The sequence below is a fragment of the Cygnus atratus genome, chromosome 15, assembly GCF_013377495.2.
Source record: "Cygnus atratus isolate AKBS03 ecotype Queensland, Australia chromosome 15, CAtr_DNAZoo_HiC_assembly, whole genome shotgun sequence".
Taxonomy (NCBI): domain Eukaryota; kingdom Metazoa; phylum Chordata; class Aves; order Anseriformes; family Anatidae; genus Cygnus; species Cygnus atratus.
The window spans coordinates 2,857,748-2,875,226 of NC_066376.1; the positions used below are offsets into that span (position 1 = coordinate 2,857,748).

The 17,479-nt window shown below is 57.0% G+C and overlaps 1 protein-coding gene across 1 annotated transcript in view; it reads right to left on the reverse strand.

The window, feature by feature from the left end:
- Positions 1 to 14,265, reverse strand: part of SLC5A10 (solute carrier family 5 member 10) — a 36,157-nt gene extending 21,892 nt beyond the window's left edge. Inside the window, exons 1-8 of the mRNA XM_035563314.1 lie at positions 14,236 to 14,265; positions 13,453 to 13,557; positions 12,848 to 12,907; positions 12,638 to 12,742; positions 7,928 to 8,033; positions 6,373 to 6,453; positions 3,392 to 3,597; positions 1,325 to 1,460 (exon numbers count right to left, since the gene is read on the reverse strand). Coding sequence (XP_035419207.1) covers positions 1,325 to 1,460; positions 3,392 to 3,597; positions 6,373 to 6,453; positions 7,928 to 8,033; positions 12,638 to 12,742; positions 12,848 to 12,907; positions 13,453 to 13,557; positions 14,236 to 14,250 — 814 coding nt within the window. The 5' untranslated portion in view covers positions 14,251 to 14,265. The remainder of the gene's footprint in view (positions 1 to 1,324; positions 1,461 to 3,391; positions 3,598 to 6,372; positions 6,454 to 7,927; positions 8,034 to 12,637; positions 12,743 to 12,847; positions 12,908 to 13,452; positions 13,558 to 14,235) is intronic.
- Between the last annotated feature and the right edge of the window lie 3,214 nt (positions 14,266 to 17,479).

Sequence of the window (17,479 nt, forward strand, 5' to 3'; positions counted from 1 at the left end):
CCACACACACACACACCCCCCCCAGGTATCCGGGAGTGCAGAGGGGAGGATTTGGGGGATTAAAGAGAAAACCTGTAGCACAGGCTGTGCCCCGAGCCACACGGCCCCATCCCATCACCCACCAGCGGCAGCACCGTGCCCAACCAGGGACAGGCTGTGCGTGCAGGCGTGTCCCTCTCCAGCTTGTTTTCTGGCTCCTCGCACAGGTGATTAGCATCAAAGCACGGTGCTCGGACACGTAATTAGGCGGAGCAGCGCAGCAGGGGCGGCAGCGATGCCACCAGCGGCTCCATGAGCTGCGGGGCACGCGGTGTCCGCCGGGCAGGCAGGGGGAGCACGGGGACAGTCCCTGTGGCACATGGCACTGAAGTCGCTGATGCCACCCCTGTGGCCCCAGCCGAGCCACCAGGTCCCAGCTAATCTGTGTTTACAGGGAATTAACCGAATTAGTCCAGAGTCCGCCCGCCACTCCCTGCCCCAGCCTGGGCTCAGAGCAGGGCTTTGCTTCAGTGCTTGACCTCCCCATGGAGCTGAGCCCTCGCTGCACGGCTCCTGCAGTAATTTGGCCTGGCCTCCTTATGGAAGGTAATTGAGGTCCTGTAATAGCTGGGAGAGCAAGTGCTCAGCTGATGGAAACGTGCAGAGGGTAGTTTATCCCATGTGTAATAACAAAAACCCAAACAATCCTAGGTTAACGCTGTAGAAACCTCTAATCTGATGTGAGGTCAGAACAGCAGCAGCACAAGAAGGCACACAGATGGGTCCCAACATGATCTTTCCTAGAAAATCCTGCAGCTTTCCACCGGAAATCATCCTTCTCCATCTCCTGGCCTCCCCTGGAGCTGACCCAGCCCTGCAGTTTGGAGTAAAACCATACAACACACTGCAAATTGCTATTTTTGCTCCCATTTTGGGCAGCGTTAGGTATCTCCCACCAACAACCCCAGCAAAGGTTTTTATTTTGGGTCCATATTTCTCATATTCAGCTCTCCAGTGCTGGCCCGTGGCATACCACAGCCACAACCCAGCCTCAATCAGGACAAAAAACACAGTTTTCATCCCATTGAAAAGGCAGCACCAGGTTATGCCTGGAGCATTTCAGTGCCCAAATACCCACCTGCATGCAGAGGAGAGCAGTGCAGACTGGTGCATTGCAGCCCCAAGCACAGCACCAGGCACACTCAGGTCCCCCCCTGCCCCTCTCAAGCCCCCTGGGTCCGGCAGAGCAGAGATCCCCAGAAAAGCCCCAGCACCCCGCTCCCATCCTTTGCACACCCGTTTGCTCAGCTCCTGCAGCTCCAGCTCCGCGTGGCCAGGCCCTTACCTGGGTACAGGACCCTGCTGATCATCCCCGGCATGATGATCACGAACAAGGGCAGCATCTTCAGGTAGCTGGCCAGGATGGAGCCGGCCTTGGCATGGCCCAGGCTCTTGGCAGAGAGGGACCGCTGGACGATGACCTGCGGGGAGGCAGGGGCACGGCTGAGCCCCCATCAAGGCATGCCCCTCCCCACCAAACCCCTCCAACATCTCCCCAAAAAAGTGCCCGCGGGGTCAGGGACACCCAGCCCGCTCTCCTCCCAGCTCAGCTCCATAGAAATGCTGACAGTAAGAGGGCTCGGGCTCTCCCCAGGGACGAGCTCAGCACCCAGCAGGATTTAGCTGCTCCTGTGTGGTCGGGAGGGACCAGCACCGGGCTGGGGTGCTGGGAAAGGCATCATTTAATGCCTGCCCGAGAGCCAGAGCACGCCAGGAGCTGCAGGAGCCACCTGCACCACGTCGGGCACGTGGTGCTCAAGGAGGGAGAGGAGTTGGATCACCCTTAGTCCTACCCACCTGAGAACGTCTCAGCCCACACGAGGACCCCACTTTGTTCTAAGCACTGATTTTAACCAGTATAGCTAATGTGACAAACCCCTTCCAACCCAGCACTACCCAACCCAAACTGCTTCAGTGCAACCCTCCTGGCCAAAGTGACCACAGTGCGGGTGCGGAGGTCACTGGGGTGTCCAGGCTGGCCACCAGGGCGATGCCACCAGCACCACGGGTCCCACCAGCAGCACCACGGGGGCACAAGGCATCCAGCACGGCCGGCTCTGCGGCTCTAGGCTGGCCGTCAGCACCTGCTGGATGGGATTTTGCCCTGCTACATCTGCACAGGGTGCTGTTCCACCCCCAGACTGCAGCACCAACATGCCCAGAGATAAGGATCTGGTGACCACAGCCATGTGTTGAGACCTTGCCTAGGCCAGCATCAAGACGAGCGGTGCTCGGAGCCCTTCTGAGCCTCTCTCCCAGCCCAGAGCCACCCGACACAGTGCACCCTCGCCTCCTCGCCCACCTCCCTCTCCCAGACCCCCAGGCTTTCCTCTCACCTCGGTCTGGGTGATGGGGGGGCTGCCAGGCATGAAGGCAGCGCTATGGCGATGAACGTGGGTGCTGAGGCTGCTGCTAAGATGGGGGTGCTGTGACACTGCTGGAGCCCCCAGTCCTGGAGTCATTGCCGTGGCTGGGGACAGCCCCGGGGTGCCCGAGCAGGGCAGTGCATGGCCACTGCAGCTGTCCTTAAAACGCTGCCCCACCACCAGGGCGTAGGAGCCCCCCAGCCCTGCTATGCAACGGGTGACTCAAAACCCTGAATCATGGGGAGAGACCTTCCCCAGAGAGTGAGACACCACAGGAGCAGCAATGAGCTGCCACCAGCCTCAGGAGGATTTGGGCAAGGGGCTTGGGCACCCAGCAGCCAAGGGACTTGTCCATGAGGGCCAAGTCTGCAGCACATGAGCTTAAAGGGGTGTCCATACAGGGGAACAGTGTCTTACAGCTACCACAAGTCATCTTTTTCTCTTTTTCTGCCCTTTAACAAACAGGGGACGCACATCTACCGCTACCTACCCAGGAACCCTGCAGGCAGAGAGCAAGGCAAGGAGGTCTCCTGCTCCCCACCGTGCGAGAAACCCCTCGGGGCCGGCAAGTACAGAGGGGATGGAGCCGAGCCCAAAAAGACCATTGCAGGCAGCCAGCCCTACTGGCAGAGCAAAGCCTTCAGCCCCAGCAAGCCGACACGGCCCAGCCACCTCTCGCCCAGCAAGCCCAGGGTGGCAGGCAAGCCCCTGACCTCCCTGCCAGAAATCCAGAAGGCAGCCGAGGAGATGAGGACGCCCCTGGGCATCCCGCTCTCCAAACTCTCCCAGTCCAAGCACCTCAAGAACAAGGTCGTGGCAGCGCCGGGTGCTCCCACTGACTCCAAAAAGAAGCCCCCCGAGCCCACCAGCCAGAAGGAGCAGTAGGTGCTGCCGCAGGTGGACTTCCAGGGCGAGAGCGGGCGAGCGTGCCTGGACCCCAGGCCACGCGCTGCGGCTCGGGGCAGGGGAATAGCGTTTACATTTACCTGGTCAGTGCACCAGTACCACGCGGCCATGATAGACAGCCCGAACGTCATCCCAGTCCAAGGCAGATCTCCAGAGACTGGGTCTCGGAAGAGGTGCATGGCATCCGCTCTGGGCAGGTGGCAGGTCGTGTTGGGAACAATCTTGGACGGCACGGCTTTTAAGTAGGCCTCTTCCAGGTTGGGGTAGCCTCCGATCTCATTAAAAGCTGGAAGGCATCGTCGGGGGAGGCTGGTTAGAGCCCGTCAAAACACGGTTGCCTCCGAGATGAGCTGACAAAACACGCTCGAGGACTTGTTATTGAGAACTGCTGCCCCTCCTGGCCCCCTTCCCACAGAGGGAAGGCTCGATCGCAATTGTACTTTATTCTAGTTATTTAAGAGACTCTTCTACTACCATTTTGCACAGCAGGTCCCGCTGCGGTCTCTGCCCTCCCTCGTGAGGGTGACCCACATCCCGGGACAAAGGCTCCTCAAGGGACCCACCTCTTTTGACTTCGTACTGTAAAAGCAACCTGTTATTAAAGCACCCCAGTCCCAAAGTACAGGAAACCCACCTAGAACTATTAAAATTGAAAATTAGCTAGCCTTTGATTTGACTCGCTGCGGCTCAAGGTGCCTTGGCACAAGCATCTGGCCAAGCACTTTCTTCCCCTCTGAGCACTCCCCAGCTCCCCCCTCCATCCTTAGGCCTCCAGCTTAAAGTCCGACAGAACAGAAAAGTCCCTCTTCACTGCGTTCTTCCTAGGAAGCAGGATCCTTAGCCTGAGCACTGCTCAGGATTACGTGCCAGGAGCAAGCCCTAGCAAGCGCGCCCCCGAGCCCTGCGCAGCTGCCTTGGCTCTCCTCCCACCCCAGGCTCTCCGTGCTCCCCCCACCACCACCTCCCCGCTCTGGGGGGCACGGGCTGAGCCCTGCTTGTGCCCCGCCGCTGCCAGCAGCAGGATTTGACAGCCAGCAGCATCACTTTCGGGGGGTGGGAGGGCTGGGAGGCACCCGCCCTGCTCCCCCCGCCACCCACGCAGCACCCTGGAGGGGGTGAGCGGGTGGGCGCGCTGGCACCCTGCACACACAGTGGCTGCTCATGCTTGGAAGAGGAGGGGGGACCCCAGGACCCCGTGGGGCTCACAGAGGGGGCATCATACAGCTCTGTCTGGTGAGGAGCCAGGCTGGGGGGTGAGGAAGGGGCTTCACCAAGGGCTGCAGAAGGTCCCAGCACCGACCAGGGGCTGCTCATGCAAAACGAGGCTCTGTGCTCAGACTGGGTTTGGGTGCTGGGAGGAGGAATTCCTTTGCTTTACCACTCAGGGACACAGGTCGGGCTCATAGCAAGACCCAGAGCATCCCTTGGTGGTCCAGCATCCCCGCATCCCTCCCAGCCATGGGCAGTGCCCAGCAAATGCCCATTTCCAATATTCCCTTCCCATGCCCCTGTCCAAGGGCAGCACACCCCCTGCAGAACTGTAGTTTCCAGCACCGACCCGCAGCCTTGACCCTGTCCCCCGATCTGAGACTTTTGGGGTGTTTGTAAAGGGGCATCACCCCGCAGCCCCCTTTGCAAGCCACGCCCCCGGTATCGCACGGGGAGGGAGCATTTGCAAACCGCTTCTGCCCTTGTGCAAGCAGACCTGGCGCCTCTCCAGCGCGTGGTTTATCCAGGCACCGGCTACTCCCAGGCTTTGCATGGGCGTTGGGCACCAACAAAGGCTCTCCAGAGGCAGAGGCTGAGTGCTGAAAGCAGAGGTTCGCGCCCGGGGGTGCGGACCTGCTCCCATTCCAAAGGTGTCAGGAGGCAAGTCGCAACACCTACGCCTGCTCACACGGAAGGAGCAGGACGAGGAAGCCAGGGCAGCGAGAAGGCAGCCTGCAGATGCAGGGATCCAGCCCGTGTGCTCCACCAGGAGCAGGGTCCCTGTGGTCAGCGCCAAGCGGACACGGTGAGGGCTGCGGGACGGTGCTGGAGCTGAGCAGAGCCACCACCAGGACAGCCACATCTGTCCCCAAGGCCCTCAGTGGTCTGTGACCCCCTCTGTCTATGCCCACTCGCTGTCTGCCAAGCAGAGCACCCGCACACCCCTGCTGCCCTCCCTGGGGAAATGCGAGCCCGGGCAGCAGCAACCCGGAGCGGTCACAGGCTAGCAGGTGAGCAGCAGCAGCACTGACATAGTTGTCATGATCTAAAGATTCAAACAGGGCAAAATCACGGAGAGCATCCTTTATTGGCATCCCTGCTGGAGCAGACCGACCACCTTCGAGGCACGCAAGCCTCCAGGCCCTGGGCTCTCCCGACACCAAGGAAGGAGCTGCGTGGCCAGCAGCCTGTCTGTTTGATCCCCCGGATCAGTGACTCTCCTAAACACCATTACCTCTGCGCACACACCTCGCCGTGCCGAGCAGGTTGGCGCATCTAGACACAGCTCAGCCGTGCGGCTGCCGCAGGGCATTTTCCAGGCCATGCCTGCCTGCCCTCCTCCTCCCACTCTGCCGCCTCGCAGCCAGCCAAGAGCACAAGACAAAAGCCTCGGAGAACCTCCCGGGCAATTAGTGCTTCAGACAACGATCAGCAACATCCAAGCACCTCATCTGAGGAGGGCTGCGGCCGCGGTGCTGAGCTGTTTGGGCAGCTCCACTGCCTGGCACGGGCCCCCGCTCCTGCTGGGGTGGTTGTTGTTATCGGCGCTTCTCTGGGAAGGGGAGAATCTTCCCTCGCTTTCCTCCCTTTGATAAAGCAGAAGCCTCCAAATAACTGTCCTTTCACTCGGTTTTTGTATGTGAACAGGGCCCTGCCAGCGGCGAGCTGTGCCTTGGCCAGGCCAGCAATGGTGCCGTGCTGGTGGCAGTGCCCTGCTGCTGTCCCCACCACGGTGGCACTTCCCAGCCCGGACAGACTCCTCTGGGTCAGAACCATCTCAGGAGCACCTCTGGGGATCGTCCTCTTCAAATACCGACCCTGGGAGCTAGGACCTAACCCATCCAGCTCTTACCTCTCACAGCCAGCACGATGGCTCCAAGGACCATGATGAGCGTCTGCAGCGTGTCGGTGTAGATGACGGCCGCCAGCCCCCCTGCAGGGAGCAAGGCACAGCTCTGTGAGCACCCCTCGGGCTCGGCTCAGCCATGCAGCCCCAGTAAAGGCACCCGCGCTCGCAGGGACGCATGCGCCTGGTTCCGGCTTGGCCCCTCCAGCACCACAGCATTGGGGCTGCGGCCCCTGGGGAGCCGGGGAGGGCGGCCAGGGGACACGTCCCCATGTCCCCACGCAGCTGGGAGGACACAGGAGAGCCCCAGCCCCTGGCCCTTTGGGTGCTCCAGCAGCAGAGCATGCTCAGGACACCCATCCATTGCCCATCCCACCTCTCCATAACACTGCACCCTTGGCATGCCCCTCGGCTCTTTCCCCCAGTTATTTTTAACTTTTCCAGCACGTGATGTTTAGTAGGGTCCCCTTCCCCACCCAGCCCACAGTATTTCTCCTTTCCCATCCCAGGCCCCCCCATCAGTTCCCACTGCAAACCCAGGGCTCATTCACCCAGCCAGAAAGCAAGCGATCACCAGGCAAACAAACACACCAAGAAGTAGCGGGCCCGCAGAAAATGGGTCAGAAACTGAACCTGTTTCAACCCAAGTCCCTGATTCATTCACATCCAGGCAGCTCAGGGCTGCGCCCTGCCCAGCCGTCCCTGGGATCCTCGGGGATGTGCTCGGGACCGGGGTGACGCAGCGAGCACACCCTCTGCCTGGGCTCACACCGAAGCGCCGTGCTGCACAACGAGCCTCGTGGGCAGGAAAAAGCCGACGTGGGATTTGCTTAAAACCAAGGTCTTGCAAAATGCACCGTGTTTCGGATATAATTATTACGCTGTTTCCCATTTTGATGGCTGGGATGAGATAGCGAGGGAGAATTTATCGCCAGGCGTCTCCTCTGGAGTTACCAGGGGAGGGAACGTCCCGGCTGAAATAAAGAATGAAATAATCTCCTGGCGAGGATAAACGGTCCCGCAGCCCAGGAGTGGGACTGCAAGCCAGGAAAATTCACAGTATCCTTCTCCATCTCCAAGCTGTCATCACCCTAGATCACAGAGGAGAGGTACCAAATAATCCTGATCCCCACGGGGAGGCACGAAGCATTTTGGGCAACTTGGCAGGGGAACGGCAGCAAGTTGCACTGCAGGCAGGGCAAGTGGGAAGGAAGTGAGTTAGGTAAAGGGCTCGTAGATCTTAGGTGCTGCAGTAATGGCCCTGTAATAGGAGAGGCACTGATTACAAATAGGTGCACACACAAGAAAGCACTTAGCTATGAGACGGAGGAGGAGCGAGTTATTGCAAAAGAAAAGCTGTGATGACAAAGGAGAGCTCCCGCGTTGAGTCACTGCCCGAGCTGACGCTCAGGAGGGATGGACAAACACCAGCTGAGTAGGACTGGGAATGGGAACCCCATGGTCTGAGCTTAAAGCCATATAAATCCCCAAAGAACAACACAAAAAATAAGAATAAAACCAAAGACGGCGGACCGAGGGCAGCAGAGGCCGAGCAGCCTACCTGCGATGGTGTAGAGCCCCGTGACCAGCAGCATCAGGACGGTGGAGAGGTAGAGGTTCCAGCCCAGGCAGACGTGCACGAACAGGGCCCCAGAGTACAGGTCGGTCTGCACGGGGACAGGGAGCATCAGCTGTAACAGGCATCATCCTCGTGGCCACGCACGGCCACCTCCCTCCTGGGGGCACCAGGAGGTGGCCCCAGTGGTGGTCTGCAACTGGGCCCAGTTGGGCGCAGAGGGACACAAGGACCAGCAACATCTCAGGGCATCGGTGCTGCTGCATCCCTTGGGAGCACACGTGGGCAGCCCCAGCATGGAGAGCAAGAACCCCAGGACTGCCCGAGCCTTGCCCTGACCCCAAACCATCTCTTTGCTGAGCACCTCTGGGCAAACCTCTCCTCCTGGTTTTGCAGCTGGGGAAAACGAGGCACAGGCGATGGCAGAAGTTGATTTTGGTCCCAAACGAGCAGCACCAGGCAGGACCTGAGCCCAGGGGTCCTGCACCCCAGCACAGACCAGTGCAAATGCATCCTCCAACACATCGACAGGTGCTGCCATGAGGGACGTGCCCCTATGCTTGCCCCTCCCCTTTGCAGCTCCCCTTGCAAAGCCCCTGGAAGAGGCTCTGGGTTTCTGCTTGGCCAAGGAAGGACAAACTGCTGCTGCCCAAGAAACCACCACAGCACCTCCTGTGCCCACATCACGTCCCCTGGCACTGCCGTGGGACAGGAGGACCCCGAGCCACCACCACGCCTCAATCCACGGCCAAGACCCAGCGGTCCCCAGGACTGGGCTGGAATATTGTCACAGAAAACTCATTTGGAGGAGGAAACGGGGCAGGAAGAGGCAGGATGAGCTAAATGCACGCTGCAGCAGCTCCACGCCCTCGCCCGGAGCTGTGCCTGCTTCCCGCAGCCAACACTTCAGCCCTGATTTGACGTCTGTCTTCACGTACGTCCCAAAAACCACCCCGAGCAGCAAGGCTTTCCTGCCCCATCATGCGGGAGCAGTCGTGCAGGATGAGTGCTGTGCAGGCCTGGTGGTGCATCCCACACGGCAGCTCCTGCCCCAGCTCTGCCCTCTCCCAGATGCTCCCAAAGCAGGGCACAGGGACACGCTCAGTGCCACGGAGGCCAGTGGGTAGCACACGTCAGCATGGTACGAGAGCCTTTTCCCTAGTGGGTGAGCCCACACGGGCAGGCTTAATGTTGAATAAATCCCAAATGAAGCCAACCAGAAAAGCACTTGCACCATGAGCCTGAGGATCCCAGTTCAGAGACTGTTCCTGACACCAGCACAGCCTTTGCACCATGGCTTCCCAAGGGAGATGCTACGTGCCCTGCACTCAACCTTGGCCACATCTTCAGGGGAGCCCTCACCGGCACCAAGAGGCAATTCACCCCATAAGGTCCTGCTGGAGAGGAACCAGCTCAGCAGCAACCAACTCAGCAGCTCAGAGCAACCAACTCAGCAGCTCCCCGTCGATAGCTGCCTTGCCACCACAAACACGACCCAAGCACAGCCTGACCCCACGGCACCACCGAGCAGCCCTACAAGAGAACATCCAAGGCAAGTCAGCGCCGCACTGCAGCTACGAGGCCGAAAAACCCCAGGGGAATGCCCTCAGCCATCCCCCCAACGCAACAACAAGAGGGAACCCAAAGCTTTTTGAGCCTCCCCAGCGCAGTGCCAGGCCAGCACCCTCCCCACGTCTCGTGGAGCTCGCCAAGGCAGCTCGCCATCCCCTGCCTGCCCGCTCCTCCTGCTGCCCTTTCCCAGAGCCCAAAGCCTCAGCCCGGGAGAAGGCATTTCATAACCCCTTCTCCTGGCTTTCTCAACGCTTAAGCATTTTTGCAGTCGTCTGCAAATGAGTCTAATCCTTCGCTATGAGGAAGCAGGAGGTATCTCCACCTCCCTTCCTCGTAATTCTGCTATGGTGGGAGAAAAATAAAAGCGCATGTGACTGAGTTGTTAATGAGACATCCCGAATACAAAAACAAGCTAATTAAATCCAGGCATGACCTATTCATAAAACAAGTCCTTTCAACTGCAAAAGGGGAGCAGAAGCCTTTGAAGTCAGGCCTCGTAATCCAGCGAGATCCCTGCCTCCACCGCTGACCTCACTTGGGAACTCGTTCTTACCCAACGCCATCGATGCCTTCCCAAGGAACGCTGGCTGCAGAGGCAGCTTGGCTTTAACAGCTGGGAAAGCCAAAACGTGAGCAGAACGAGTTGCCCAGGCTCCAGAAGAGTCTCCAGGGGCTCTCTGCCAGAGCTAGGACACTTGTGCAAATCCTCGTGTGTTTCTAGCTAGGGGGGATGTGATCTCTCAGCAGGGTTTTGGGCTGCCCTGCCATGAAATGTTGAGGGCTGGGGACCAGCAAGTGTAAAATGCCCGCAGAGGAGAGATGGACGCGTCCCCTGCCCATGGAAGAGCCACCGGAGCAGCAGCGATGCTCAGAAGAAGGGGGAGAGGAGATCCGTGAGTAAATCCAGCAACGGCAAGGAAAGGAAAAGCCCGGCTCGCCCTGGGCTTCGAGGTGGCTCCAGAGGGGACCAGAGGAAGCCCCAGCCAGGTGGCCACGCTGACCCATTGCCCTGAGTCTCGCACCTTCCTCCTATGCTCCCCGGGGAGAGGACACGGGGTCGGTTTGGGGCTGGTTTGGCCACGCACAGTGCCAACGCCCCACGCACTGCCAGAGCGCCCCGTGTTTTTGCAGATTCACCCTGAGTGGAGCTGGAAGCCGCGGTAATCCCCGTACAAGGCCGATTCCTCTTCTGTTGGATCCTGCGTGACTCAGAGGTGACAGAAAACCCAACAGCCCAAAGAAAGCTCAGCAAAGGCTGAGAAAAGGCAGGGGCAGAGCCGCTCGGCAGCGCCAGCCTGTCTCCGTGCACAAAGGCTGGGAGGGATGCAGAGGTTGCCAGCAGCACAGGCACCACACAGGGTTCATCTGCAGGTTCTCCTGGTGTTAGGGAAGCGGCCACTCCACAGAGATCTCCACCAGTCTCCTGGCTACGAAGGAACCTGTAGGATGCCCGTCCCTCCTGGTACCCATATGGGACGAGCTGGTGGTAGCACACTGCTTGGGCAAGAGGGGTCGGCTGTGGTCACCTGGAGAGACTCAAAGATGAGCAGCCCTCAAATTAGATTTCCTTCTTTAAATTCAGATCAGCAAGGGCAAACAACCTCAGCAGAAATCCCACCCCAGCTTCCAACCTCTCCGTGTAGACACCAGCAGGGATTCGCTTGGCTCCCAGTGCCCAGCAAGCCTTACGCAGGTGCTGCAGCATCTCCCTTCAGCTCCTCCCTGTGCCCCTAGGAGCAAGGACCGGACCTCTCCCAGGCAGCACATGGGAGGAATAAGTGACAGCATGTTCCTGGGCATTAGGACAACCAGGGAATAATCAACGTGTCATTGCCCAAACCTGTGAACTGGGCTGACGCTCTGGGAGCTGCCACCCATCACACGTGGGGAGCAGCAGCCAAACCTGGGCAGCTCCAGCTCCAGATTTTTTGGGAGAAATACAGGTGGTAGCTGCACCGACAGAGTCACCAGCACCGCTTCTGCAGGTTGTGGCCACGCTCAAAGCCCTGCATCAGCAGGAACAGGGCAAGGGCTGCTCCCAGCCCTGCAACCTGCCTTTTAAAATCACGACCGACCTGCCTTTTAAGCACAGCACAGCACACGGTGCCGTGCCCAGCTCTCGGGAGGGACACACGGGTCTCCTGAAGCCAGGGACATCAGGCCACGTAGTGCCACCAGCTCCGCTGCCTGTCCACGGCGGGTGCAGCCACTCGCATTAAATGCAAGGTGCACACAAGTTGCATTAAATGAAGGCAAATGTCAGCACAGCGGTGCGCAGCCCTGAGCTGCGGGCAGGGAGCGCCGCTGCGTGGGGAGCCACGCTCCCACCCGGCCCTCCTTCCTGCAGCCAGCCCCGTGCAAAAGCAATGTGGTTTTTTTTTTTGATTTTTTTTTTTTTTAATTTGCAACCACACCTATGCAAAAAGCACTTTTTTTTTCTGCGACCATCCCCATGCAAAAAGCACGGTGGCTTTTTTTGTTGTTGTTCGTTTGTTTTTGCAGCCACCCCATGCAAAAAATACCTTTTACAGCCGTCCCCCTGCAGACACCCCAGGGTTGGATTCGCCCGCTCCAGGCCGTGCAGGGTTGCTCCTTCCAGCAGTTTTCTCCTCGGGTTCGGGATCATTTCTGAGCTGTTTGCTCTGGGAGTGCCTGCAGCCCCAGGGTTCTCTGTGCCCTGCTCTGCCCTGCTTGCTGCAAGCCTGGTGCCATTGGTGCTTTGGCCTTTCCTGGGGTAAACTTTTCCCCTGCTTACCAAGGGGGCAGCAGGGGGAGGAGAGGAGCTGGGGCTGCACACACGAGGAACCGTGAATGAGGCCAAAATGGGGTGAAAATACCCCTGGGGAACAGGCCCTGGGAGTCAGGTGCTTTCCACACATGGTTAGGCCATCTGGTAGGTGCAACAGGGTTCCTTGCTGCCTGAAAGCCCGAGTTTTGGGGATCCTGACAGCCAGCCATGGATCCGTCAGGGACCCCCGACATGAGTACGGCCGCTGGAGCCACCGACACAGACGCAGGGAGCTGCAGCCAGCACCTTCCACCACCCCCCTCCTGCAGCAGCTCCAAAACCCAAACTTTTTGCTGGGAGGAAATTCATCACGGGGCCAAGCGGGGGCTACTTACAGAGATCTTGGTGAAGATGGAGAGCAGGAGCGACAGGCCCGAGAGGTACATGCGGATCCTCTCGCCTCCAAACCTCCGCTGGAGGTACTCGGGCATCGTGACGATCTGTGGAGGGAAAGGAGCGCTGGCTGCCCCTGCAAGGCGAGCGCAGGGCAGCGTCACCAGCACAGGGTTTTGGGGGGACGGCGGTGGCACCGCAGCCCCACGTACCCCAGCCGAGATGTAGACGGGAACGAAGACCCAGGCCAGTGCCAGCAGGGCGTACGTCGCCTGTCGGGAAGGAAGCAGCAGCACAGCCAGGAGCCACACCTGAAGCAGCCTCGGCTCCCCTCCAATGCACCTTTATATCTCCAAATGGCCTCAAACAACAGGTATACAAGGCCACAGCAGAGACCCCTGCCTTCAGGAGCCCGACCACAAGCACCTGGCTAACTCCCTGAGCACCAGGCAACCAAAATGCCATGTTTTTGCTGCAGGACCCAAGGACTTTGGAAGTGGCACATGGGACAACAGCAAATTGGTGACCTTTTCGGCCATCCCCCCCATTGGGGGCAGGTAGGGGATGGAGGGGGAAGCTCCGCCCTGAAACATCCTTCCCCCTGCGTGCAAGGACGTGGGTTGACTCCAAATTCAGCCTGTATGCACTGGACATGATGCAGAGAAGCCAAATTAGCAGCACTGTGTTCGTTATCCCCTGTGTGACTCCTCCCAGGCCTTCAGTCTCGGTGTGAAGCTGCTGTGAAATCAGTCACGCTGCTTTGAGGCTCAAGAAACTCTTTTTTTTTTTTTTTTTGGTACCATAACACTTTTCTTACGTTCCACTCGAAGCCGGTGACAGCGATTCCCCCGGCAGCACCGGTCCCGGCCAACCCGATGAAGAGCCCCGAGCCCTCGCTGCTGGCGAACAGAGAGGCTCCGATCTGCGGGCGAGAGCAGGAGGTGCTGGTGGTGCCTGCAGCCACGGGGACACGGGCACACCAAGCAGGAAAATCCCTCAGCACACCCACAAGGAGCTCCCTGCCACCAACGCTGCCTTGTGCCCGGCTCCCCTCGACATCCCCTTCTGGGTTTGGGGTGGAATCGTTCGTTTTGGTGAGGATGAGGAACAGCCACGTGTGCGGCGGTGGCAATGTGCCCTGCCCGGAGGTGGCCCTGTGAAAGCTGCCAGCCAGCAATGCAGGAAAGACCTGCAACCAGTTTGTCAAGGTGATGCTGAAATAACAGCAGGAAACAAAGAAATGGGGGAGTTGAGGCAGCCACGGCTCCGTTGGAGCCACCAGAGTCCGCAGGGTGGCGGAGAGAGGTTTGTGACCACAGTAACCTCTCCCCAGGCTCGGAGTGGCCTCCAAGGAGACCCAGGAGAATAAAACAAGCTGGGTGGGCTCCTGCACCCCTCGTATAATCAAAAGGGAAACGGAGATCAGGAGACACGAATCCTGCTCAGCAAGGGACACGGAGCCCAGCAGGAGGAGGTGCATGGGCTGGGGAAGTGGAGGCAGGCAGCAGAGCAAGGAGTGATGAAGGGGGAATTTGGTGGGAAGGGGAACGGTGTCGGACATCCGCGGTGCCCAGGACGAGACACGGGGGTCTCTACTTACTGGCCACCATGCCATGTCCCGGCCAGCAAGGAAATAGCCGCTGACGGTGTTCCTGTTCACCCTGCACGAAGACTGCGAGGAGAAGAGATCAGCAGAGCAGCTCTTCCCCTGCGAACCCAGACAAGACACCAAGAAACCAAGAACCCAGTCTGCCAGACGAGAAGCCAAGAGACAGGAGACTGGATAATTAATGGGAACTCGGCAGCTCAAGTGTAATTACACAAAGTGGCAGCTGCACCCCAAACACCTGGAGCCACAAACAGCAAAGGAGGCACCCGCGAGAGGGCAGCGGGGAGGATGCGCCCGACCTGCCTCCATCCCGAGCAGACAGTGGCTTTGTGGGGCCCAGCCTTGGCCACGAGCAAACGCAGCACAATACGCAAAACACACAACAAATGCAAACTACAACTGGAAAATAAGAAGAGGCTTTCAGAAGATGCCACGCAGAAAAGCCAGCCCTTAAAAATAATTTTAAGAAGAGCATTCGTACTTCAAATGGTTAAAGGAGAAAGCAGAAACTGAACAAGAACACTTACCCATATTCCCACTGCAACGTTTAAGGAAAAATAAACCACTATGACGACAAGATCAGCAACGCTGAACTGCTGCGAGGGGGCGAAGGATCCGGCAGTGGAATTGCCCTCCATCCCTCCTCTGCTGCCTTCTTCATCCTTGGCAAAGGCCTCCCCCAGGCGATCACTGAATCAGTAACTCGTTAGCTGCTTGGGGGAATTTATCATTAATCCAGGCAGCACTGGGAGCTTCGCTCCCAACACTTCCAAAGGCGTTTGCAGGCCATCGCTCAGTGCAGGGGCCTCAATTTGCCTTTTTTTTTTTTTCCTCCTGTTTCTGCATTGATCTTAAGGAAGCTGCAGGCTGCGCCTACTTGGGCATTTAATGCACTTCTCTGGTGCAGTTTCTGAGGGCTTTCAGCAGCCCTTTTGCAAAAGTGCTTGGTATCGAGACATTGCTGGACAAGAAACTATCACAGCTTCTTACCCCTCTAGCCAATTATTTTCATGAAACCTGTAGGAATTTAAAGTCTTAGCAGCCGTTTCTCTTTTCGTGGTTAAGACTTGATCAAAAGTTCCAGCAGGCACACAGGCACTGCATAACCTGTGCCTCGTTAGTAAAGGAAGCTGAAAAAACAGTAAGTTCGAGACTGAGTTCAGGCATTTTGTTCAGTACAGTCAGAAGATCAACTTTAGGACAAGTGCTATACATTTTATGATTTTTTTTAGTTTAATAGAAATTGTTTGCAGTTTTACAAATTACCTTAGCATAAATGTTTAACATTGCCCTTTACAAGCTGTAAACCAAACCCCAATGTTTTTCTTGCAGATACTACCGATCTGGAAAGAATTTGCATTATCTCCTGACTAGTCAATTACTGTACAAAAAGCAGGTTTTTTTCATGTTCTCTTGAAGGATCCCAGAGAAACACCTCTAAGAATAGCTTGCATTTCTGGTGATCCGGCATTTTTGCCTCTGAGAAAAGCACACAGAGATTGGGTAACCCTGCAGGACCACGCTGTACTGGAAGAGTCCATAAAAACACGAGTGAAGTCACACGCGCTTTGCTCCATTCCAACCACCCCACTAGAAAAGCCAAAGGCCCAGCAATCCCGTTTTATGACCACGATAGTTCCAAATTCTTTAATCCTAATCGATACAATTTTACTGCGCTAAATTAGCCCAAGGTGGGGGGGCTGACGTGCTAAATCGATGATCGAGCACCGGAGTTGTGGAGCCTCAGCCAGCCAGCCAGGGCCGACCAGCAGAAATGCTCGCAGGGATGAAGCCAGTCTCCAGAAGCCAGCTTGAAACAAGCAGCGTGAAACATTCGAGGTTAAAGTTTTCCTGTATTCAGTATTCATGCTGTTTTCTGCATCAGATGCTTGGCTCACTCATCAACTCTCCAAGTACGTATCACAAGGATTCATTAAGAAAACACACACCAATTAACGTGCACACCACTGAGATGGATCGAGGTATTTCTCTCTGAAACCACCACCGATGGACACACCTGCGGGTTTGCACACTTGTAGGAAGGATTAAAGTCCTCCCTCACTGCTCAACTGGAATTCAGCCTGAATTAACACTTTCAACGTGCATACAAGTGTTAATGTGTCAGCCTGGTGTATCTACTAACACCGCGGAACTGTTCAGTAACCTACCGTAACTAAAGTATAACCAGGCGCAGCCTTGCATTTTGACTTTTCAGAGAGAGAGAACGTAAAAAATTAAACAATGCTCTGATGAAAAATAAGCTCACCGAATAAAGAATGAAAATAGTGTTATCTGGTCAGAGATGAACAGTTGCTCTAATAAAAATCTTCATCTCACTCGCTGAATGTACCGACAAGCACCATAGATCTTTTAGTAATATAGAGAGGATTTCCAGTCACAGCCCAGGCCTCCGCTGTGCCAGGTGCTGTGCCAACAGACGACACCAACCCCCTAAAAACGCTCACTAATCCACCATAAGCCAGGAAGTTCAGCCTCCGAGAAGCTCAGGGTAGGCCATCCCATGCAGGCGCCCGGGGAAGCCTGGGAGAACCCTGAACAATTTAAACTCCACACTATGGCAGTTTTTTTGTTTGTTTTTTAAATGCATCCAATAAATCTGGTCCAGAGTACAAACCTCTGAAAAACCTGTGATGAGCTGGTCTTGTCAGCTGGAACCTCCGTCCTTACAGAGCAGCCACCACCTCTCCCTGCTAATCAAAACCCCAAATCATCCCCAGAGAAGCCCCATCCTTCAGGTAAACAAACGCTTCCACAAGCAGAAATCACAGGCCATAAAACCAGGCTTCGCAAACCCCCTGCGTGATACCCTCCCAATTCCACACGTTGTCCCCCTCCATAAAAAAAACAATTCCCAAATTCTCCCAGGTCCCTGCTGTCCCCTGCCATCCAGCCACAGGTTCAGTTGCCTTCCACACAGCCTGAAGCAAAGCAGCACGCTGCAGGTGTACTGAACCTGCCAAATTACACCAAATCTTATCAACACCTTTGTGACAGTCCCCAGAAACCAGATGGCTGGTAAAAGGTTGTGTGCATTTTGCATCTTACAAGACTGCTCAGCAGAAAGACAGGTTGAAATGCGACGATGAGTAGTAGGGTATTAAGGAAAAGCAGCCTCTCCTTGTCTGCAGGTGTTACAGCACAGCAACAAGCAAAACAGATGTTATCTTCCTCGCTGCCGAGAAGCCCGAATCCTGTTTACGCTCCCAAGTAGCAC